At 46.5% G+C, this 24670-nt stretch overlaps 1 protein-coding gene across 1 annotated transcript in view; it reads right to left on the reverse strand.

Moving 5' to 3' along the window:
* Positions 1 to 15293: 15293 nt before the first annotated feature.
* The window catches only part of NOTCH2 (notch receptor 2), a gene marked incomplete at both ends in the record, with an annotated part of 128467 nt that continues 119090 nt past the window's right edge, over positions 15294 to 24670 (reverse strand). The window contains 8 exons of the mRNA XM_080691514.1: positions 15294 to 16682; positions 17416 to 17513; positions 18139 to 18286; positions 19233 to 19534; positions 20474 to 20642; positions 22487 to 22583; positions 23415 to 23625; positions 23939 to 24081. Of these exons, the coding sequence (XP_080547640.1) occupies positions 15294 to 16682; positions 17416 to 17513; positions 18139 to 18286; positions 19233 to 19534; positions 20474 to 20642; positions 22487 to 22583; positions 23415 to 23625; positions 23939 to 24081 (2557 nt within the window). The remainder of the gene's footprint in view (positions 16683 to 17415; positions 17514 to 18138; positions 18287 to 19232; positions 19535 to 20473; positions 20643 to 22486; positions 22584 to 23414; positions 23626 to 23938; positions 24082 to 24670) is intronic.

Genomic DNA, 24670 nt, shown 5'->3' on the forward strand with positions numbered 1-24670 from the left:
TTGCTCGCTGGCTCTCCTGACCCTGCTGTCCTTGCACGCAAGACGCGCCCTGTGTGTGCTTCTCATGATATTACAGGGATAGGACAGGTGCCCTGCAGGCTTGAGAGTTAATAACATTATAAAGCTTATAATTTCAACCTTTCCAAAAAGCCATTCTGGGGTGGATCAGAACTTGTATTTGTTCAACTCGGTGCACGGGATTTGTTATGGTTTGAATGGTGTTTTTTTCTTATTCAACTAAGATTTGTTGAATAGAAAAATTAAAACTAATAGGCAGCTCAGTGCAGCTTTAACAAATCTTTATTATGAAATTAGTAGGAAATAGAGAAGAGAAGGAAAAAGCAGCATGCTGACCTGCACACTGGAGAGCCCGACAATGGAACTCTGGCCCCTTGTGGGGACCCCAGCTTTAAATAGATTTTTGTATTGGTATCTTTCTCATCAGCATTATCAATGCAATGGGCTAGTTACTTATTCCTTAGGCAGGTGGTGCCTCTTTGTCTCCGGACAGTGCACTTACTAAGTGCGGGGTCAAGAATCTACCTGGCCCTTGTCTCTATCGTATTGGACAGTATTAGTTGCTCATCAACTAGGGTGCTTTGAAGCCACACACAAAGTTTACCTTTCCTATGCCCAGGCCGGCTCACAGAGGAGAGGAGGTAAACAGAGGCACCTGTGGCCTCTATTGTAGTTTTAGGGCTAAAGGCTTCAGTTAACTCTAAGGCCTTTACTATAGGATAATCATTAGAATGAAGGGCAAAGACAGAGAGGAACTCTGCATTGTAATAGCTGCAGTTCCCCCCCCCCCCGCCTGAGTGCCTGCACAGCACCTAAGTTCTGACTATATTTTACATTTTGGAAATTAATATCTAAGCAATTTTCAAATACCGGCATATATATATATATATATATATATATATGTATGTATAATTTTATTTTTATTTTTTATTTTTTTGGTGGTAGTAGGGTTCCTGGAAAAAACTCTTCTACCTCCGGGCTACACTCCCAGATCTATTTTATACTTTTTTAAAAAAAAATTTGGAAACAGGTCTCTTAATCCAGCGAGGCTGGCTTCAAACCTGCATGATCCTCCTGTCTCCACTTCCCAAGCATGGGGATTACAAGCGTGTGTCACCACACCTGGTGACATTAATATATTCGAATGCCTCTTCCCAACACTGGTATAGGTTTGAGGGACAGTGAGGGTGGTACAGCTGGTGCACTGCAGAGGCCTCTGCTAGGAAGCCATAAGCTCTACCCCTACTGCCTTGGCACTGTCAGTGTGAGCGTCAACACTGTAAAGAGACACACAGTGTCTGCGTGTGAGTCATGAAGTTCTGTGGTCCTCACACTCCCCCTGAAGGAGTGCAGGCCGCATTCTGAGATGCCAGGGCTGCCTGGATTCTCTCTGTAGATTTCCTAACACATAGCGTTACAAGCAAAAACTGGAGTATTTCTGTGGCAATATGGAAGGGTTCTCTTGGTTCTCTCTTTGCAGGGATCAATTGTGAAATTAATTTTGATGACTGTGCTAGCAACCCTTGTGTCCATGGAGACTGCATAGATGGCATCAATCGCTACAGTTGTGTCTGCTTGCCGGGATTCACAGGTATGCTCTGTGTATTAGGGGTGGGGCAATGGCATTTAAGGGAAAATTACCTCTTATAGCCTTGGGTTCCATGCCCCAAAAGGCCATTCTACCTCCCAGCTACACCCCTGCCCTAGGCCTATTTTTTTTTTAAATTAGGTCTCACTAAATTGCTGAGGCTGGCCACAAACCTACAATCCTCCTGTCTCAGCCTCTCAAATACTGAGGTTGTGGGCATATGCCACTGTGCCCCAAAAGGGAAATTTACTTTTCAAAGGTCTCCTATTTCTTGATCTCTCTGGAAAGTTAGAAATCAGCTTCTGTGCCTTCTCTGAACCAGTTTTCTGCTTCTAAGTCCTAGACCATGTGTTTCTTGCTACCTGAGAATTCCCAGATAGAGCGAGAGCGTCCACTGCAGTCCTTGAGTTAAACTGCTCCAAAGCCACCTTTGCTTTCCCAAAGTCATAGTCAGCGCCTTCTCTAAAGCCGTACAAGGTGAACTTGCACAAAACCACCTCTGTCCCGGAGCCCTTCCTCCTCGAGAAACTCCTTGATGAGGTCGTAACATGAGGGGCCCACCCTCATTTGGCTAGTATGAGTGGGTCTTTCTACCCAGCAGCAAGAAAGTCTATGGCTAAAATAATTTTGCAGGTAATTCTTCCTAAAGGAAAGAGCTGAGTCATTTGCACACGCACACAGACACTCAGCACTCTCCTCTTTTTCCTTATTAACATCACCTTCATCTTTTCCCTTCCTGATGGAAATGTGCTGGAGGCCACTGAGGAAAGCTGGCCCTCCCTGACACCCATGTCTCATAGTGGCAATAGTGAGGTGCACACAGGGTTTCCTATTCCTTCTGGACGGCGCCACGCAGGTGGGCATTGAGACTACATTGCCCTTAATAATGACCACACGGTCACTTGCACCCTAGGTGTGAAATTGCCATCAGAGCTTTGAAGAGAGCACACACATTGACTTGCCCTCTGGTCACCATGCCTGCCTTTTGCCTGCCGGGAGTGGCCTTAGCTCCCTAGTTCACATGCGTTTCTCCTCCGTGGTGTGACTGTGGACGCTAGACAGCAATGTTTGTGGGTCAGGTCCAGTGTGTCTCAGAGGTTCCTGATCATCAGAAGATCACCGAGAAGCCAGGTGTGATGAAGGTTCCTGCCTGAGTCCCTGCACTGCAGATGGACTGTGCATCCGGAAAGCTGGCACTCCAAGGCCAGGTGGCACAGTGGACTATACAGAAAGCCGTGGGTAGAATCGTGCTGCATTGTTGCTGCCGGGTAGTGTGAAGAGAGTGGCTAGCATGTGTTTTGGGCTAGGAACTGAATTCAGTGCCGATCTCTAATTGTGACTGCTTCTTTCAGCCCTACCATGCTGATGAGAAACCTGGAGTTCAGAGAGGGGCAGTGAGCTTACCAGTGCTGAATCCACCATGTGGCCAGCCTCCGGCCCTGGGGCCAGGCTCGTTCCCACACACGGCACGGTCCAGGATGCTGGGTGCCTGTGGTGGCTTGGGGTTTGCTTGCTTCCTTCCTTCCTTCCTTCCTTCTTTTCTCTTCTCCCTTCTATTCTTTCTTTCTTCTTTCTTTTCACTTCTATAACACTTCTATTGGACTTTTCTGTTGAAATGTCAGTGAATCACACTATTTCTGTTTTTAACATTCAGTGACCCAACAAGGTCAAGGAGGGAGGACACAGACTAAAAATATTCTAAAATAAACTTAAGGTATAGCATGAAACTACACAACCAAGAAATGGAATGTTTTTGTACTGGGTGGTACCCTGTTCTTGGAACTGTTTCCTATGTCTGAGTTCTTTTTTTTTTTTTTTTTTGCTTTTTATCCACTGCTGAAAATAGCCAAGATGGCTGTTATATAAAATTATTACAAGTACATGTGAAGGGTTATTTTCTTGCCCTTGTTTTATTTCAGTATTTTCCCCCTATCATTTTAATAACAGCTTTGACCAATTTAAAGGTGTCTTTTTGTTTTTTTTTTTTCTTTTTTTAAGACTAAGTTCTCTTGTTCTCCTAGAATCTCTTAATACTTTTCAACTAAATGGAAGAGAAAGTAAGGCGTCGTGATAATCCCGTAAACTACTATTCAGCTTTTCAGAGCAGCCCATGTCCTCAGCTTCTGAGTGACAAAGAGGGGCCTGTGAGTTCCCAGAAGGCAGGGAGCACCCTTAGTCATCCGCCAGCAGTGTCTCGCAAGGAGGAAACACATGGCAAACGTTGCTGTGTGAATGAGTGAATGGGACTTGGGGCAGCACTTCCATCAACACACACCGTGGAGTCTGGGCTGCACCTGTTGTCGTTCATTAAAACCAATTCATTGGGGACCTACAGAGTAAGCAACATGGTAACTTCTCATTTCAGTGCTTGCTGGACTGACGAGATGCAGGACTTGCTCTGGGCATTTCTGGTGCCCGGTGGGCACTTGGTGAAGGCAGGACCTTGCTGCTAGAGCAGCCTCCAGTCCACACAGTAGACTGCAAGAGGATGCACCCAACACTCACAAGGGAAGGCTTGGGAATTTATTTTGGGAAGAGTTTAAGAACAAATGAAGGACTAGGGATGGTAGCTCAGTGGTAGCACATTTGCCTAGCTTGTGCAAGGACCCTAAGTTTGATGCCTAGCTCCTAAACAAACAAACAAAAAATAAAACAAAAACAATAAAAAAAAGCAAATAAACGGACCTCAGAACTACTTGAGTCTAGGAGTTCCACAGCACCCTGGACATCATCGTGAGTCTCTCTCAAAATAACAAAACAAGCTGGGCATGGTGGTGCACACTTGTAATCCCCGGGCTTGGGAGGTGGAGACAGGAGGATCGTGCAGGTTTGAAGCCAGCCGCACTGGCTAAGAGACCCTGTTTCCAAACAAAAAAGTATAAAAATAGGTCTGGGAGTGTGGCCCAGAGGTAGAAGGGTTTCCAGAAATCCCAGTACCACCAAAATAAATAAATAAATAAAATAACTAAACAAATAAGCACATGGTGACCGGGAAGGAGCGGCAGGCCTCTATGGGGGTGCTTCCAAAAGGGGCTGTTTCCTCTTGTCCTCCGTGGATTGCAAAGAGGACATTCTAGTTGATGAGTTCTGTTTCACATCTGAGTGCCAGTGGCAAACATCTCAAGGAATCAGTGGTCGAGGCCAAGGAACTAGTATTCTGAAAATAAGTTACTAATAAAACACTTAAATCAGCATCCACCTTCAGATTGTGGGTCTTTACCACAAGAACCACCGCTGATGGTGCCGAGAGCACTGGAGGGTGAGAGATGGTATGCTCCCCATACTTTCAAGGGTGTGTATCTGTTTCACTTGGAATTTCCTGTTCTAAATGCAGGGTTTCTCCATCTTAAATTTTAAAAAGAAATGTGTAGTTTTAATCTGAGTCAGCACGTTGTATTCTTTAAAATCCACAGATTTCTTTATAACAGCTGTTTGATTTCACTGAATTATAGAATTTTAGGTTTTGTTTTGTTTTGTTTTTCAATACTGGGGATGGAACCCAGTGGCATTCTACCTCTAAGCTACATCCCCATTCCTATTTTTTATTCTTTATTTTGAAACAGAGTCTCACTGAGACGAAAAGGGCTTCACTAAGTAGTAGCTGAGGCTGTCCTTGAACCACAATCCTTCCAAATACTGGGATGATGTGTGCCACCACGCCCGGCTTAGGGAATTTTTACTTTGACACCATTTGAGAATATGTAGCTGAGTCTCACTTATTTTCAACTCAACACAGCAAAAACACTTGCATATCTGGTCCCTTGTTACTGTATTGAGCCAAATGCAATGAAAATCCAGGCTGTAGCAAACATCTTTTCAAATTCAGTCCTGGATATGTCTTGGAGGAAGAACATGTTCCCGTCAGTACTCTATCCCCCAGCTCCATGGTAGAGAAGAGTCCAACTGTCCAGGGAAGAATTGGCCACACAGCGTGTTTGAGCCACCTGCATGCTTTCAAGTATGCTTGTGGGGCCCCGCCCGTCATAATTGCTGGCAAAGGGCCCTAGAACCTCATTTGCAACAAGCACTTTGAGTGTTATGCTCACTTAAGTTTGAGAACCACTGGTCTAGATTGGGACACACTGAATTGTCTTCTCACTTATGAGGGGAAAAATAAGTCATGCTTAGAGACTATTTCCTGAGCAAAGTGGATTAATGATACTTAAGAATGAAAAGAAAATGGCTTTTATTATTTATTTATTTTTTTTTGCAGGTTTGGGTATGGAACCCCAGGGCATTCAACCTCCAAACTACACCCCCTGCCCTATTTTTTATTCTTTATTTTGAAACAGGGTTTCACTAAGTGGAAGAGGGCCTCACTAAGTAGCTGAGGCTGTCCATGAATTGTCACCCTCCTGTCTCGGCCTCCTGAATACGTGGTGGCTTTCTTTTTTAATCAAATTAGTGCATGGACCTAGGACTCCAGCTCTGTGTTGTTTCCCATAGGGAGGAATGGAGGAGGCTGGCCACCTGCAGTAGTGGATGTGTGTAGCAGCAGGGGCCTGCTGAGGAAGGCTTCTTCCCAGGCATTTGTGTGAGGAGCAGCCACCATCTTTGCCGACATTGGCCTTCTCTTTAGAGAACATTGTGGAGATTCCCCTTTTCTAAGGTGGCAGAGAAAGACACGCACAGCGGCGTTCTGTGTTTGACTGGCCATGCTCCAACATGAAGCGCTGGTGCTTCTTGATGTCCCCGCATGGTGGTCAGTTCCGCTGATTGTCGCCTTGCTCAGGTCTTGACAGTTGGTGCCTGTGGCTCGAGCAGATGTAGGGTGCCCACAGATGCAGCTGGCAGCTCTGTCTGTTCCCTGAGCTCTGGAGATTTGCATAACTGGGCCCCTTCTCTACAGGGCAGAGGTGTAACATTGACATCGACGAGTGCGCCTCCAACCCTTGTCGCAAGGGTGCGACCTGCATCAATGACGTGAATGGCTTCCGCTGCATGTGCCCCGAGGGTCCCCATCACCCCAGCTGCTACTCACAGGTGGATGAGTGCCTGAGCAGCCCCTGCATCCACGGCAACTGTACCGGGGGCCTCAGTGGGTGAGTAGTGGCTGTGTGCTCACAGGCTCCTGTCCAGCCAGCTGGCTCTGGGAGTGGAGATGGCCAGAAGCGGTCAGGAGGGCTCTTGACCCAAAACTTGGAAGAAGGCTTTGGTCGTCACCATCACTATATAACAAATGAACACTCTGTCCACCGAAGCTGGTCCTATGTTTCGGGACCCATGGACTTTTAGGTTTGTATAACAATTCCATATTGTATTGTAATCTGAAATTCTGTAGGCTACTTTAATCACATTCAGTAGTGTAGAGGCTTCTGTTTAGATCAAGCAACAAGTCTTTTGCCCTTAAGGATCTTTTTGGTTCATTACCAAGAAGTATTAGAGGAGCCTCAGGCTTTCCGGCCATTAGATCAGTCTGTTCTTACTTTCATCTTTGGCTGATGGACCATTTGCTGACTATGTCAGGAACTTGAGATCTGAGTGAACCAGCAGGTGTTCCTGTGCCCTGAAGAAATGAGGGCAATTTCTGAGGCCTTTAGGGTTTTACACCAAGAGAACTGGTCAGTACCAGTAATACCAGTAATGAGGAACAGAGAGAGACTCACTGTGTGTTTTCCCTTCTCTGCCCACAGGCTACAACTGCCAGGTGAATATTGACAAATGCACCTCCAATCTGTGTCTGAACCAGGGAACTTGCACTGATGACGTTAGTGGCTACACTTGCCACTGTGTGCTGCCCTACACAGGTGGGTGCTGCAGGTGCCAGCAGGGACCAGAGGGGACGCTGGGCCTTGCCAGAGACTGAGCAGGCAGGTGTGTGGGGCCTGAGGCTGCTCCGGAGACTCACTCACGGGTGTCCTTTCTGACCCCTGGCTGCATCTTGCACTTGGGAAAACATTCTGATCTCCCAAGATGCAAGTATTAAAAGACAGTTTAGCAAGGGGAAGATATATAAATTTACTTAATGTAAGTTATGTGATGTAGGGGCCTTCAGAAATGAAGACCTAAGGAAACTGGGACATATTTTTTATGCTTAATTCAGTGAAAGTAATAATTGGGCAGAGATATGATTGAGTGAAGGGTTTATGATCTAACAGTAATAGATTTGGGGAAACTGAGCAAAATTTATGTATTTTAATTCTCTTGTTTTTGAGTCTTGAGGGACAAGGAAATTTATTTGACTTGTGTTTTAGCATTTGATTTTTTAGGCTCAATAATAAGATATTCATTAAAGCATAAACTATGAGGGATAGTTGGCAAATGGAGGGATGGAAAATTAATCCAATTGTCATTCATGTTGGACTGGTAAAGATAACTGTTTCGTCAATGAAGGTAAGCCATTCCTGGAAGCCTCAAGCCGACTGTAGACTGGGTCCTCCAGCAAAAACAATGTTAGATGTTTTAATGGTTTTTTTGTAGTGCTGGGAATAGAACCCAAGGCCTTGCATGTGCTGGGTAGGCACTGTAACTGAGCTACATCCTGAGCTATGATATTTGAATTTTTAAAAAATTATATATAATTAGAACCTGTTATATAGCTAATAATTTAGCTCACCATTTTGTGTTCTTTCATATGAAAGCCAAGTGTAACCACAATAGGAGACAAAGAAGTTATTCAGGAAAAACAACACTGATTATACTGCAGTTGTAGAGACTGGAGACGCACCATGTCCCCAGGACCACACAGAGATAGGCCAGGCTGGTCAGGAGGCAGAAGACAGGGCAAGATCTTCCTCAACGCCCCCTCCTCCCTCCTTCTCTGAAGCAGGTCTTTGACCCTACCAGCCTTCCCTAGAAGCAGAGCAAAGATTTCCATTCCAGGGGTAATCTCCCTACATCTGGAAGAAAAGAATGTCCTCATCCCTCAAGACTCAAGAACAAGAGAAGAATTCAAATACATAAATTTCGCTAAGCTTCCCCAAATCCATTACCATTAGATCATAAACCCTTCACTCAATCATATCTGGGGACACAAATCTTCTGGCACCTTGGTATCAGAATTTCTAGCCTCTAGAACTATGAGCAATCCATTTCTACTGTTTATAAATTACTTAATCTAAGGTATTTTGTTATAACAATCCACAGGAAGTAAGACAGGTTATATGCATAGTTGATAAAAATAAGTTATAGAAGTCATTACCAAAACTCATAGGTAGAGTTGTTGGTACTTTCCCTCTGGTGTTGGGGATTGAGCACAGGGCCTCACACATGACAGACAAGTACTTTCCCACCAAACTACACCTCCAGCCCTTTTTACTTTATTTTGATGCAGAATCTCAGAAAGTTGCCCGGGCTGGGCTCAGACTTTTGATCCTCCTACCTCAGCTTCCCAGTTAGCTAGAATTACATGCATGTGCCACTGAACCAGATAATTTATTTTTCAAGTGCTGGGAGCCCAACCCACGGACTCACACATGCAAAACAAATGCCCTGCCACTGAGCCACCTCCCTCACCCGAGGAGTTGTTCTTTCTAAGGTGAAGGGAAGGAGTTATAATCAGGAAAGAATGGAGAGGAGGGCGCAGGAAGCAGGGCTGATGTAGCTGTTGAGGTGCTGAGTGTTGGTCACATGTTTTTTGACTATTGTATATATTTTGTTAAACTATTCCTTAAAGTTTTATGTTCATATCTGATTATACTATATTTTACAAAAATCTTTTAGTAATATAAATATTATTGTCTGTATTTATGTGTGGGGGGGTACTGGAGGACTGAACCCAGGACTATGAACCATTCTATCTCCAAACTATACCCCAGCCCTTTTTATTTTGAAGCAGTCTCACTAAGTTGCCGAGGCTGGTATAGAAGCTGTGATTTTCCTGCTCAACCTTCCAAGTTCTGGGATTACAGACATGTGCTGCCATGCCCACCTTGTCTATATTCTTAGAAGACATAATTAAATATGCTTTGGAACCATTAATATTTAGATTGAAAGATTAGCTTGAAGTCAAAGGCAATGTTGAGTGGATTAAATAATATTAGAATATGGCTACTTTTACATTGTAAAAATATATCTATCACAGATTAATTTTATCCATTCTTATCATTTTTCTCTAAAAAGTTTTTTTAAAATAGCTTCATCGAGGATCAATGGCACATGCCTGTAATCCCAGTGCTTGGGAGGCTAAAGACAGGTGGATCACAGGTTCGCAGCCAGCCTCAGCAATTTAGCGAGGCCCTTTACAACTTAGTGAGACCTGTTTTGAAGTAAGAAAATAAAATAGGGTTTTGTATGTATGATTCCTTGGGAGTGTAGCTTAGAAGTAGAACACTTCTGGGCTCAATCCTCAGTACTCCCCCCCCCCCACACACACACACAAGAAAAGAATAGTTTCAAGTTTCACGATGGACTTCATAATTCATGATTCATTTCAATCCTTTTGAAAAAAATGTTTATAAGAGAGAATCATATAGACCCTAAAATGCTTTTGACATATTGACACTTGGAAAAAGCTAAGCACGACACAGAGCAATGTTTATTTTCCTACAGAGGTAACCTTCATTATACGCCAGTCGCAGTCAGTTAGGAGAGAGAAGCCATACAGTAATTGCTATAATATAAAAATAATATTAAAAGTTACTACCTGGATGTAGCTCGGTGGCAAAATGCCTGCTTTGCAGGTGTGGTGCTTTGGGTTCGATCCTTGGTTCCAAAAAGACCAAAAAAAAAAAAAAAAAAAAAAAAAAAAAAAAAAGACCCTCTGGAAAAAAAATAAGCTAAAAATTACTATCTGTAATGGGATTGATATAACTAAAGTTTGACTAGTAAGATGTAAAGCAAAGGCTAAAGAATATTGAGATAATGAGCTGGGTGTGGTGGCACATGTCTGTAAACCCAGTACTTGGAGGACTGCAGGTTAAAGGACAGCCTTCACAATGTAGTGAGCTCTCAGTAACCTCGTGAGGCCCTGTTTTAAGACAAAAAGCATAAAGGGCTGGGGTATATTTCAGAGGTAGAATGCCCATGGGTTCAATCCCCAACACCAAAAAATGAAAAAGAATATTTGGATAATGAATATAATACCTACTACAGCAGATGTGATATATGCTATATCCTCTACTCCTAGGGTTGATATAGAAGGTTCACAGTGGGCTCTCTTTGTCCTAGGCTAAGAGTTATGGAAAGTATATTCATGCTCACCAAATGGCAGAGAAACCCCTGAGGTATCATCACTCTGGTGAATTTTGCCAGAAGCCCCTCCTCTAATGTACTGGAGAAAGCCATTCACAGGAAGAGGTCTCATGGAGACCCTCGGAAGCCCTGGGGAAAGCCATTCACAGGAAGAGTCTCTCTGGGCATCCCACCGTAAAGCCACGGGCAGGGGTGCGGGATGCTGGGCGCTGGGTGCCCTGGCTGTCATATGTTGCAGATGCTGGCTGGGCTTTGCCTGGGCCTCAGGATCCCAGCACATGGGAATCTACTCACAACACTGCAGGAGAATGTCCACAGAGTTATGCGGACCAGGAAGAAAAACATCTTACTCCTGAAAAATGTCTCCAGCTTCCTCTGCTGACGCTTACTTAAGAGAGCGCTGGCTAGCAAAGCAAAAATAGTTTAAGGCCCCTGGTCCATTTTCACAGAGGGAGCAAAAGGGATGACTGTAGGGCTAAGAGGCAGTCAGTTGACAATGAGCGCAGTCTCCTGTAAGGAGTAGAGCCGGGCGTGGTGGCGCATGCCTATAATCCCGGTACTTGGCTGAGGCGATAGGATCACACAGGTTGGAGGGCAGCCTTGGCAACGAGGCTTCGACTGCACTGCTCTTCCTGCTGGAGGTGGTTTGAGGATGAGATGGGGTTTTCATTCTGTGGTTCTCCTCCTCCTAAGGGCCCTGGGGCTCACTGTCATAGCTCTTTTTGAGGAAACCTGACCACTGGGACTCTGCTTCTATGTCTTGGTAACTTCTCCCAGCCTTTGCCCCTTTGGATCTGGGCATGGAAATCGCTTTGCTAGTCACAGGGTTCTGTGCTTCCCCGACTCATATGTGCAGACACAGTTACCATTTATAATCACACACCTACGATTCTCCAGTTTTCACAACATAATATGATGAAATAAAGGACTTGCTAACCAGCACCAAATATTCCTGATTGAATGCCTCTATTTCACAAGTAAACATATGAATGTGAACATGGTAACAAACTCATATGTAAAATACTTTATAATCTTATACGCGTGTTTTACACAAAATTTGATTTGAGGAATAACAGACCACTGGTTAAGGTAACTTCTCCATTAATGCTATTACTTATCTCCCAATTTCAATGTTTATTTCAGCAAACACTTTCCATTTCATTGGAAGGCGCTTTGTCCTGAGCTGATGTACTAGTAGCTGATGTCACTAGCTTATGTCTGAAGTCACTGATATCACCAGCTCTGGCTAATGCATGGAAGAGTGACTCAGTATTATGATGTTTCTGATTTGGTAAAAAATTTTTCCTCAAAGGCACTTGTTTCTGATCTGACAAGGGGGAGAAAAAAATGCAGCCCAGTGCTAGGCTTCATAGGATTAAGAATGAAAATTATTTTTTCATCAAATTATGACATCTTTCATCAAATTATGAGGTAATCATTTTAAAGCCAGGGATAGAGGATTAGCAAAGAAAATGCAACACCACTGAGCTTGACACGGAACCTTTTTATTTTGTGATAAAAATGCTTTCATATAAATTTCATCTTAACTACTTTTAGAATGAAACTTTGAAAGGTAAAAACAAATGTGCATTTCCTATAGTCAGGAATATGCAGTCATCTTACTGGTTATTGGGTTTCACATACAAACAGATATAATATCACTTTTAAGAGAAATGCACACGAAGATGATGAAACCAAACAGTTACTGGTGGGGGCCTCGGGACATGTACATGGGTCCTCTCAGAGAGTCATCAAACATTCAACATGCTGGCTAGGGCCCAACTCCCCAAACCCTGTGTCAACAGCACATTACAGCTTTGGTTCCTTTCTATGCAAGAATTACGAACTGGAAAACTTAATAACACGATGACTTAGCCAACTTGAGCGTCACAGCTGACTGCCTCCACCCAAATCTTTAACTCCCAGTCTCTGTTTCCCTCAAATTGCTCCCTCCCCCACCCTCATGTAAGTCAGAAAATGATACTTAAGACAAACAAAGATCTATTCTTGAAAACAGGCAGGCATCAAAGGAAGAAAGAGTTTGTAAAAATAAAAATAAAAAATGGGAGAACTATGCATGGCCTACAAGTCCCATAAAAACTTTGTCTCCAAGAGAACCCAAATGAGAAAGTGATTATCCAACAGACTGTCCCTTTTATTAGATACTAGACGACTCACAGAGATTGGCAAAGTGACTGAAAGGCAGTGTGGTCCTCCTCACCGGAGCCTCTCATCTATTATGGCAGTTTCACATTCCTCCCCACAAAGCCAAAGGACCCAGATGAGAGCATCCCAAGAAAGGAATGTGCAAGTTAGTCCTCTGTTGTGCCCAGGGAACGGGGAGGATACAAAAGATGCAGCAGCTGGATCCAAGGCTGGTACTTCTGGCAGAGGGGCAGATGTGGGTGGTTCACAGTGGCTCAGGCAGATAGGCTCTCCCACACGGGCCCAAAGCAGAGAGTCACCCTTTGGAATGAGAAAATGTTTACCTACCATGAAAGGGGCTCACAGAATGCTCTCATGTGAGAGAATGGAATAGAATGAGCAAACTTAATCTTCATGCATCAGGGCAGAAGTAATCGTTTGTGCTTGTCCAGTGAACAGTGATGGTATGATAAAGACTTATTTGTACACTGCCATGCCAACAGACACACAGGGCTTCCACTGGGGCTGCCGACAAAAAGAAGGGGTCAGTGGGAAGTGATGGCGAGCCCCAGCCACTGCGGGCAGGAGGGCCATCGCTGAGCCAACACCGAGCGGGCAACTCGTCTCCTAACATCTCTGAAATGCCCCTGCACAATTAATTTTCCAGGTGCCATGGGGTTCTGAGTAGAGCAGACGTGACATTGTGTCCACGGGACCAATTTTTAATTGACCCAGGGAGGAAATGACTCTCCTATTCTACAGATGATTAAAATGATTTCTGTTCTTGATGGAGGTTGGAGGAAGAGGCTAAGACCACAATACAGAGGCCAGATTCAGGTGAGGGGCAATTGCCATCCGAACACAGCACGGCGGTGACCAGCAAGCACACACCCCATCACCATCTAGAATGGCTCTAGGAAAGGACAAAGTAAGTTTTTATGTTGGTCACCAAAAGGACAATGTCACAACTGCTCTGGAGAAAAACAAATGGTGGAAAAACTAGCACTGCTGTCCCACAGCTGACGCTAGAAATCCAGCCCGACTTTCCACTTCCTGCACTTGAACATAGAGAATTCATGTTTTCAGTGAGGACCTACCGGGTGCACCAGTGGCCCAGATTTGGTCTACGGCCTTGTGCAATGAATGGTAATCGGGGAGTGGAGGCTGTGGTCACTGTCCCTGGCTCCTTTGAGCTGGGGGAAGCGCAGCCCCGAACGACAAGGGTGTGTCGTGTGAGACGTGTTCTGTGAAGATGAATGGAAGAAAGGTTTACAGCTAAGACTAAGCTGACCTGTCTACTGGACAGAAGAGGGAGGTAACCCAGAGTCCTAAGACTCTGGACAAATGTGTTTCACCCTGGCAGTTGAGGGAATGTTTGGCCAGAAGTAGAGGAGCCTGTGGGTAGAAAACTGCTTCTTGAATGAGTCTGCTCATCTCTTGGTCATTCCACCCTTTTCCTGATTTTAAAAAATGGGGCGGTGGTCATAGTATCAAGGCTTCTAGGATAAAACTGTACACTGACGAGGCCCACAAGAAAAAAAAGAAGACAAAAAAGAACTGACAGGTATCCTTTGTCCTGATGAGGTTTCTATGAAGCTCTGCATGCAGGAAAGAATTAAGGTGCAGCTTTTTGAAGGGATCCCGGGCCCCCCAAAAATCAGTTTGAAGAAAAATATTTTTCTCCCCTTCTTTTTCTAGGAATAATATATGCAGAATGTGACATGTTCATTTCCTGCAGAAACATACTTAAAAGGTTTATACTGAGAACCGTAACCAAAGTAGACCCTGTGAGACTCCTGGGGATGCTGGCAAACAGGGAGGGCAAAGGCAAGATGAAGTTGCTTTCCAAGGCAGGAATGATTAAAAGCATAAAAGTCTTGCCCTATACCATGTTGGCAGGGCTACAACCAGGGAGAGGTGCAGAAAAGAAAAGCACCAAATGAAGTCAAAGGATTTCCAAGGCTGAGAAGATGAGAGAGGTCAGCTCAGGCTGAATTCCAGGGCACAACTCCCAGTCAGACCCTAGTGCAGAATCTTCTCATGGATATAGCAGAAGGCCCCGGGGCTTCAAATGCAGTCCGAGCTTTGAGAATGTCTGGGCTACAAAAGGCATCCACCTCTTCTACAGTCAGAAGAGAGCAAGCATGGCCCAAGGCCACTGTTCATCCTGCATGTCTGTGATCGTGGAGCGATGGGCAAGACGTTAGAAGGAACCGTGTCCTTCCCCTGAAGACACTCAGGGGAGCCCATAAATAGCTTCTCATCTGCCACCTGAAGATGGGCGCATCTTCTCTCTCCTGCCTCCAACAGCTGGTTACAGAGATTTCTTCATTTCTCTCCCGGATGACCTTCATTTGTTCCTCAGCAGCATTCTGATAGGCAGTTCCGTCTACGCGGGAGGCAGACTCTTTCACGCGTAAACCTGCATGTTGCTGTGTGGGGGCTCAGACATGTGTGTCCCAGGTCCCCGCTGACCTCCGCCAGTGCCCCCAGGGGTAGGGCTGGTGGTCACATCTGACCAGTCGGAAGCAGAGTGGGGCGAAGAGCTGGACCACTGGTCAGGAGACTCTGGGGAGGGTGTCAGGTAGGGATGTTCCCCCTGGAGGTGGCCGCTGTGGCTGGGTGTTCGCTCAGCGGCACTGGAGGAAGCATAGCTGTGCTGTGATGGGGGCGTGGGGTACTTGCCCACAGAGGTTGGGAATGGATGGTAGGCTGGGAGGATGGTCTGAGCTACCTGCCCATCCTGCTGGGGCATCATGGCAGCGGGGAAAGCCACACTGGGCAGGCGGGCCATGTCTGGCATCTGGTACATTGTGGGCAAAGGGCCTGTAACAGCTGGAGGGCAGCTGGATTGGGGCTGGGGAGCCCCAGTGGACTGGGCAATGCTGCCTTTGGGGATGAGCTGGAAAGTTACGATGGGGGGCAAGGGCTCCCGCGGGGTGGTGACATGCTTCCCTTCAGGCGGCCTGCTCTGGGGGGCTATGCCAGGGTGGGTGCTCTCAGCTGGAGCCAGGACCATGCCAAACATCTCATTGTACTGGGTCTCATTCACTTCCCTGCGGTTCATCCAATCTGCCGGGACAGTGACTGGATGTAGCCTACCCAAGCTTCCCGCGCTGCTGCCGCCTGGGGGCACGATGTGGTGGTGGGACAGCAGCTGGCTCACGGAGGGAAGCACAGTACCAGCCGCCGGAGCCAAAGGCTGCATCTCATGTAGGCTGGAGAAAGACAGTGCGTGCTGTGTGTGCACGGGGGCCGGGGGCGCAGCAGCAGCCAGCATAGGGTTGGGGGAGGCCTGCAAGATCCCCGGGGATGTGATCACAGGTGAGGACGTGGTGTCAGAGACATAGGTATGAGGAGACTCGAGAGAATCCACAGGGGACAGAGTCACTGAGCTTTCAGACAGCTGGACCTTCTCGCTTAGAGACTTCTTCCTCCTGCTCCCTTTGGCCTCCTTGGCCTCCTTGGCGAGGTTGGGGAGGCTGGTGGGCATGGCACTCTTGGTGTTGGGCCGTCTGGGCTTCTTGCCCATCGGGGTGTGCTTCAGACTGAGGAAAGATCTGTTGGGCCCGCAGATGACAGGCGACAGAGCAGAGGTCAGCACGGTGCCTGGGGGGCTGGGCGTCACATTGTACTCGTCCAGGAGGTGCACGATGTCGTGGTGCATGCGGTCCCGGGCCACGTCCCGGGGAAGGCGGTCCATGTGGTCTGTGATGTCCCGATTGGCAAAATGGTCTAACAGGATTTTGGCTGCTTCATAGCTCCCCTCCCGGGCCGCAAGAAACAGAGGTGTCTCTTCCTACAGAAAAGATCCACACCGAACACATTTTAATAAACACTCTTGAGAATAGAGCGTCTCAACCTTTCTAAAATCAACTCCCTTAGGCATTTTTTCCTAAGTGCCTCCTGCATGAAATTTGAGGACCATAGGCATGCTGTATCTATGTGCTGACTGCAGATCTGTGACATATATATATATATATATATATATATATATATATATATATATATGTATGTTTATTTCACCATTCCCAAGAACCACATTTCTTCCTAGAGGCAAGTTCCTCCTCAGTTGGAAATTTGTGAAATAAAACAAGCCCCTGAGCCAGAGGCTTACTTAAAAAGAGTACCAAGCTTATCAACACATCTAAGAGGAAAGAGAGTTAAGAAATAAGAAAAGTAGAAGGAACTAAAGCATGAACGGAACTAGGGAATACAGGGGAAAGAACAAGAGAAGAGACTAATCATGTGCCAAAAGGGAGCACAACCCACAACCCAGAGGAGAAACCAATCAGGAAAGCATCCTGGAATAGGACAGAAAAAAAGAAGGGGAAAAGCAGAAGAAACAAACTGGAGACAGGAAGCAAGCCTGAGCGACGGAGGAGAGGAGCTGCATCCAGCTCTGCCCCAGCGCCTAACCAGCCCCCTCTGTGCTTGTCTATTCTGGTCCCCGGAGAAGCTCTGCAGGTGAAGGGAAGGCCCCGCAAGGGCAGCGCTCCGCCTGCACCCACGAGCCCCCACTCAGGCGATACCTTGTTGTCCTGCATGTCGCGGTTGGCCCCATTTTTCAACAGCAACAGAGTCGCCTCCACATTATTGACAGCAGCCGCCCAATGAAGAGCAGATTTTCCTGCAGGCAAAAGCACGTTTATAAGCAGGTGGAGAGTGGATCACATCCTACTCCCAGTATAAGGAAGTGCCATGACTGTACAAGGAAACCTTGAACTCCCTAGCGGTCAGCAGGAAGCTATTTGTTTGGGGCTTTCCTTCTCCTCTGTTGCAGGAATATTTCAGTACGAGCTCTCTGGCCCACAGAACTGTCTAGGGAAAAAGACCACTTGCACGTGGTATCCTTAATATGACAGAATCTACCCTTCACATACAGAAGATGATAGACTATTTATTATTTGCCAGATGCATACCTAGGATATTCTGTGACCTTTCTAGTGAAGTCAACTCTCATACAGTCTCACAACAAGAGTGGCATGCCTAGGAACCCACACAGGACACCTTTCAGGGGCCTTCTCTGAGGTTCAAGAATTCTCACAACAAAGGTCCCTCTCAACTGAATCTAGGGACTCCCACTGGCTCAGGTCTCTGAGCTCAACATGCTGAATGAATCCATGTGTGTGTGCAAGTGGGTCAATCTCCAACAGCCTCAGGTCTGAGACAGTTCTTTAAGGATCAGGTAACCATTCTCTTCCAGGGAGGCTTGCTTTGCAGGTAAGAAGCCCAGGTGGGTCTCCTGCCCCTACCATGGTCATCCACGGCGTTCACATCAGCCTGGCAGTTGATCAGCTCTGCTACCATCCCCTCCACAGCCAGGCGGGCAGCCAGGATCAGGGGAGTGGTACCATCATTCATTCTGGCATCTAGATCTGTTACCCGGTTGCGGATCAGAATCTAGAAAAGTAGTACAAAAGGAGAATCACTGGGAAGAAATACAATAATGAAACTGAGAAAAGAAATAAATAGCCAGGCGTGGTGGTGCATGCTTGTAATCCCTGTGCTTGGGAGGCAGAGACAGGAGGATCATGCTGGTTCGAAGCCAGCCTTGCTGGCTTAAGAGACCCTGTTTCCAAATAAATAGGTCTGGGACTGTCACCCGGAGGTAGAAGGGTTTCCAGGAACCCCAGTACCACCAAAAAAATTAAAAAAAAAATTTTTTTAAAGAAATAAAACATTAAAACTGAAACTCCCCTGTAAGTTTTTATAGGGCAAAAAATTCTTAAAGGGCAAAAAGTTCTTATCTTTGTATTCAAGATTCTATCAGGTCAGTCAATATATATTTGTTGAGTGACTGAATGAGCCAACAAATGGGTGATTAAGACATATGGGCCATGTAAAGTGATGTGTTCTTTCAAAGGAAAGCAGAGGAACATGGAATATTACAACTTCAATTTCAGCATATAGCTTAAGGTGACTGGAATGTTTTCAATGTTCCCATAGGGTTAACATAAAAGAGCATGACAGTGTATACTGTCAAGTCAGGCCAAGAAAAATGCCAACAAGCATCTGAAAGCCCATGTACTCAGAGCAGTTAATATCAAACACCTGCTTTGGAACCGGTATCGCTCTCTGACCTGTGCACTGGGGAGGTGTCTTTGCACCTCACTGCTCAGAATCAGAAGGCTGGTGGTGTCTGCTTTTGGTTCTGTCACTATCTGCTGTACAGAGCAGGTCAGGTGCTCACTTCCCCTCTCCTTCTTTCCCATCTAGCAAGCACAACTAATCTCTCAAAGAATTACTACATGAAATCAATGAAATATCAGGTGCCTTAACGAAGATGAAACATTTTAGGCCCATAGAAATTCATATCATTCAAACCGACTCCTCTCATGTTCTTCACCTGGAAGACACCTTGGGCATCAGCTGCCACTGCAGCATGGAGAGGGCAGCGGCCCATGTTGTCCTGAGCATTGGCATCTGCACCCGCATCCAGGAGGCGCTTGGCAGCATCAGCCCTCGAGTAGCGGGCCGCCAGGTGCAGGGCCATCTCCCCAGTCCGGTCTGTCTGAGCCTGGAGGCTGGCACCCTGGTAGACCAAGTCTGTGATAATGTTGGCAGAAGAGTCCTCTGCATCTTCGTCTTCATCACTCACATCTGAGCTGCCTCCTCGGAGGGAAGCCAACATCAGTGGTGTGCACCCATCTGCAGGAAAGAAAAATTCCAAGAAGTACTTAGGGGGAGAGAGCAGCTAACCAGATTGTTGGAACAGTTGTAGTTGAGTAAAGGTATGTTCAAAGGGAGTGAATTCCCTATGCTTCTTGTAGCAACTGGCGATTAGTTTCACATCTGCCACCTACTTCTGCTTTGATATGGTCATATCTATAAAGAGTAATAGGGAAGTAAGAGTCTTTCTGAGCTGGGGCTTTTCTCTAAGTTAAACAAGTACTATGCTATTATAAATTGAACAACATTAAAAAACCCAATATTAATATATGTATAGAGTATCAACTAAACTAATTTTCTATTCTGTGTTGGGATGCTATTTTTCTTTTTGAAATTTTTTATTGGTGCATTGTAGTCCTACATCTTAATGGGATAAAAGATGATGGAGACATACATGCACACATCACCCAATTAGCCCTTACCCAATTCCCACCCCATTCCTTCCCCCTCCCTCTCTCTCATGTTTGGCTTAGTGATTGACATTGATATGTTTGTTAAAGTACATCATGTGCATTAGAGAATTTCCCTCTTCCTCCCTCCCATCCCCTCAGTCAGGTCACCTTATTTGCTCCTCTACAGAATCTCCTTCTTTGTCTAGGGTTCCTCCTATGACCCATTTTCTCCCTAGCTTTCATGTATCAGGCAGAGGGGATGCTGTTTTTCTATCCTACTAAAATCTAACCCATTTATTCAGCCTGTTTGTGCTCAATATTTTATATATGAAGCAATGCAATATTTCCCCTTTCTTCTAAGTTTCTAATTTCTGCATGCCTACATTCCTTAAACATTCAATTCCCCAGGCTGATTGTGGGCCTGTGAGGTTGGCAAGGGCACATGTCCAGGCGGCCAAGCATGGGGCCAATCGTGCAGCACCAGGCCACACTGCCGGGAGAAGAGGGGAGGCCTGCCACTGCTGACCTGGGCCTCGGACGTTCACATCCAGCACGTCCACCTCCTGCTCTGCCTGAGGAGGAGTGAGCGCCAGCGATGGTGTCCGGCGGATGTCTGCGGCCTCCAGGTGCTGCTGTGTCCACGGGCGCCGGTCGACAGGGTCATCTTCTTCTGAGAGCAGCGCCTCGTCTTCAGCCTGGAGGGAAGGCAAAACTCCGTCAGTCAGACCCCAGCAGGAGCTGCTGGCCAGGAGCTGAGCCCAGCTTTAGCCTCCACCTGGCTTTGTCTCCCTCCCCACTGCCCTCATGCTGCAGGCCCTGCTTACCTCTCCAGCATCACCCGGCCAATCCTCCCACCTCCTGTTCCGAATTCCAGGCTTCAGCCTTAATGCAACTTCTTCTTTTTCTTTTTTTCTTTTTTTTTTTTTTTTGCTGGTACTGGAGATGGAACCCAGGGGCATTCTACCACCAAGCTATACCCCCAGCCCTAATTTTTATTCTTTATTTTGAAAAAGGGTCTCACTAAATAGTGGAGGGCCTCACTAAGTAGTAGTCAAAGCTGGCTGCAAACCGGGATCCTCCTGTCTCAGCATCCCAAATGCTGGGATTACAAGTGTGTGCCACCATGCCTGGCTAACACAACTTCTAGATCCCCAAAGCACCGTATTTTTTCTTCTGAGCCTCTGCTCAGGTTCTTTCCTCTGACTGCAATGGTTCTTCCCAATTCTTTGACTAACTTCTATCTACCCTTCAGACAGAAATTAAACTTCAATTCCTCTTGTTGGCCCTCAGGCACACTCTGCTTACTTCTTCTCTGTGTTAAGTTTGTCTGTGGCACTACGTGGCTGTCTCTACCGAGAGCCTGAAGGTACTCAGTGAGAGGGCGAGAGCCTCATTCAAGGATGCTCCTGTGACTTAACAAAGCCAACACTCAGGAGATGTGGGGATGACGGCAACTACAATCACTGAAAACAGGTGTCCTTCATGAATTCTTATGATGATAGGAAACAGGGAAGGTGCCCTATACCAACTGCTGCACTGAATCTTCACAACTCACAAGGAGAGTTGTTATTATCCTCATTTATCAAATAAGGATAATTCAATACAAAAAGTTAAGTTTACTTGCCGGTTACATAGTAGGAAATGCTTGGACCTGAACCCTGTTCTGACGGGGACTGTACATCACACTCTGCTGGCTCCAGGCCCAGCGCAGCTACAGCTGCTCAGTTCCCTTCCTCCTTCATCCTCAGCCAGCCCTATTGCTCTAGCCACTGGCCTTTTTCACTATTTAATTTATTTTCTTCCCTCTTTCCCTCCTTCCCTTCCTTCCTTCCTTCCTTCCTTCCTTCCTTCCTTCCTTCCTTCCTTCCTTCCTTCCTGAACCCAGAGGCACTCTACCTCTGAGCTTTCATTTTTTATTTTGAAACAGGGTCTCTCTATCTTGTACAGGCTGGCCTTGAACTTGCAATCCTCTGGTGTTAGCTTCTCAAGCACTGGCATTTATAGGTGTGTACCATCATGCCTCACTAATTCCATCTTTTCTTACAGAAGAAGTCCCCCAAAAATCTAGCCCTGAAGGAAACTGTGATTATATACTCAGCTCTGACTTGACTAACATTAGCAGACACTGGAGGAAGGAGACACATTTTTCTTATTCTTTTCATGAGATCTTCTTGAAAAACACATATAGGTAACCCAGGGTCACCAATGGCAGCCAAGCCATTGTCTTTGCAAAACATAAAAGTGACCACTCTTTCCTCCCACTCAGGACACTCTGGAGCCAAGAGCAGAGATGTGAAATAAGACCAGATAGCTGTGATGAACACCTGTGATCCTAGTACTTGGAAGGCTGAGACAGGAGGACCATACTTTGAGGCCAGTTCTAGCAACTTAGCAAGACCCTGTTTCTAAATGAAAAATAAAATAGGGCTGGTGGTGCAGCTCAGAGGTAGAATGCCCCAAGGTTCCATCCCCTGTACCACAAAACAATAAAAGAAGTAAGACGGATGATGTTGACGGGAGTTTCACTGAGCCAGCTCACCTTGGCTTTCTTTGCTTGGGGTCCTTCGTCATCTACCCAGTGTTCACTTGTTCCAGAACCAATCAGGTTGGCCTCTGAGACTTGCACTGAGAGATTTCTGATATGATTATAAAGGGGAAAAACAAGAGCAGAGGTTACAGCACAAACAGATACAACGGATTTTCAACACTTATTCCCACAGGACACATTCCCAAGGTACACTCTGACTTTTGGGGGCTGTTATAATTATAGATAAAACATCCCCTAAAGAGCTTATTTATTAATATTCAGGGCTGATACTGTGGAGTCATGAGGGCTAATAATCACAGCAGGGGATAAGTCTATTGCAATGGATTTATCTGGTGGTACCCAGTAGACACAGAGTGTGACTAGAGGAGGGGTGGGTCCCTGGTGGAGTGGCTTTGGGAATCCTCCTCTTGCTCCTCTTTTGCTTCTGGCCTCCATGATATGAGGAGCACAGCACATGTGCTCTCCCTTTCCTCACCTCCTGCTGCCATACCCAGAGATCCGCGGTCCCTGGACTAAACCCTTTTAAGTAATGTGGTCAAGTCTTTAGATTATAGCTGTAAGAATGCTGACCAGAACAGGGGCTATGGCTCAGAGACCTGAATCCAGTTCTGATATTCCTTGGCAGTATTCTATGTGGCACATCTGAGTGCTCATTTCCTTTCCCAGTGAGAAAGAGCTTACAACAAACGTGTGTTCAACATGGCGACTAAGCGCTGCTGTCAAAGTCTGCCATCACACAGGCTGCACCGCTGACGCTGACTCCCACCGTGAGTTCCCAGAGACCCCCAGTCCTGCGGGACCTGGGCAACACGGTTCATAGCCAGCACTGAGAACTTAACATCATGACCCAGTATGATATGCTCTTCCACTTATTCCTATTCATCCCTGTGGAAAACAGCTTGAGGGTAAATCCTCTTACTTCAGCCCCACGGCATCCTGTCCCACCGGCTCACGACGCTTGTGATTGCTGGAGTCCCGGCGAAGGGTGAAACCTTCTGGCAGCCAGAGTGAGCCATGCTTCCGCTTCCGCTTCGCCATGATTACCCCCAGCAGGATAATAAACAGGATAATGACAACAGCAACAGCGAGGAGGTAGAGGAGCTGAGTGTGTGGTGGAGTCACAGATTCACCTGAAAGGCCAGAGAGACAGGGAAGGGCTGTCTCGAGCTCTCGACTTAAGAGGAGAGGAGTCTCTAGTAAAGGGCTCTGAAGCAACTCTGGCAGAAGTCAGGGCCTCCAGCATTGGAGACAACCCCCCTCAACATCCTGCCTCCCACTGGCTCCAAGCCCCCTTTTAGATCTTGATTTGCCAAGATCAAAGCCAATTTTATCCTCTTAATATTCACATTAAATTCATCAAGGGCCACTGAGTTGCACATCAAAACGTAGGCCCCCTTTGCGCCCTTTCCCTAAGCCTTTCCCCTTGACACCAGCGCCACTCACTGACAACAGACACCAGAGGGTATGACAGGGTGCCCTGGATGGCCTGAGAGGCCAGCAGGGCCGCTGCTGCATCCGTGTTCTTGAAGCACTGGTCTGAGTCTTGAACACACTGGCGGTTGTCAATTTCCAGAAACACCCTAGAGCTGTGGATGCCAAGGAAAAAGGGGCAAAGATAGTGGGTGAACAGAAGGGTTCAGGTCCCACAGGCTGCATCGGAAAGGGTCACATGAATTCCCTTCTTTCCTGGATGTCAGGCTGTCTACCTCTGGAACCCTGCCATCAGTAAGATCCGGAAGCTGGGACACTGATTCCCACCCAAGGGATGTGTCACCTCCCTAGTCTGGCTAGGTCCCCATGGTCCTCTTGAAGGCTCAGTGCTCGCCTTCCACTGCCCCTATCTACACAGTGGGGCTCAGAGCTGCACTAGAAATACGCCCTGCATACTCAGGGCCTGGTTCCCCTGTGTTTCTATGTTCCCAGGTGGCAGGAGGGTAGAAGACTGTGAGACAGACCAATAAATAGTGGGGGGAGAATGACAGAACAACTAAAGATTAATGTCAAAGAGATCTGTTATAAATGAAGAGTCTTAAAAATAAGGCAATGATTAATACAGGAGAGGAGTCGCCGATAAAGGGCTCTGAAGCAACTCTGGCAAAGGTCAGGGACTCCAGCATTGGAGATGGCCTCCCCCACACCCTGCCCCCGCTGGCTCCAGCCCCCCATTAGATCTTG

Source organism: Muscardinus avellanarius (assembly GCF_963383645.1).
Source record: "Muscardinus avellanarius genome assembly, chromosome: 3".
NCBI classification, from domain to species: domain Eukaryota; kingdom Metazoa; phylum Chordata; class Mammalia; order Rodentia; family Gliridae; genus Muscardinus; species Muscardinus avellanarius.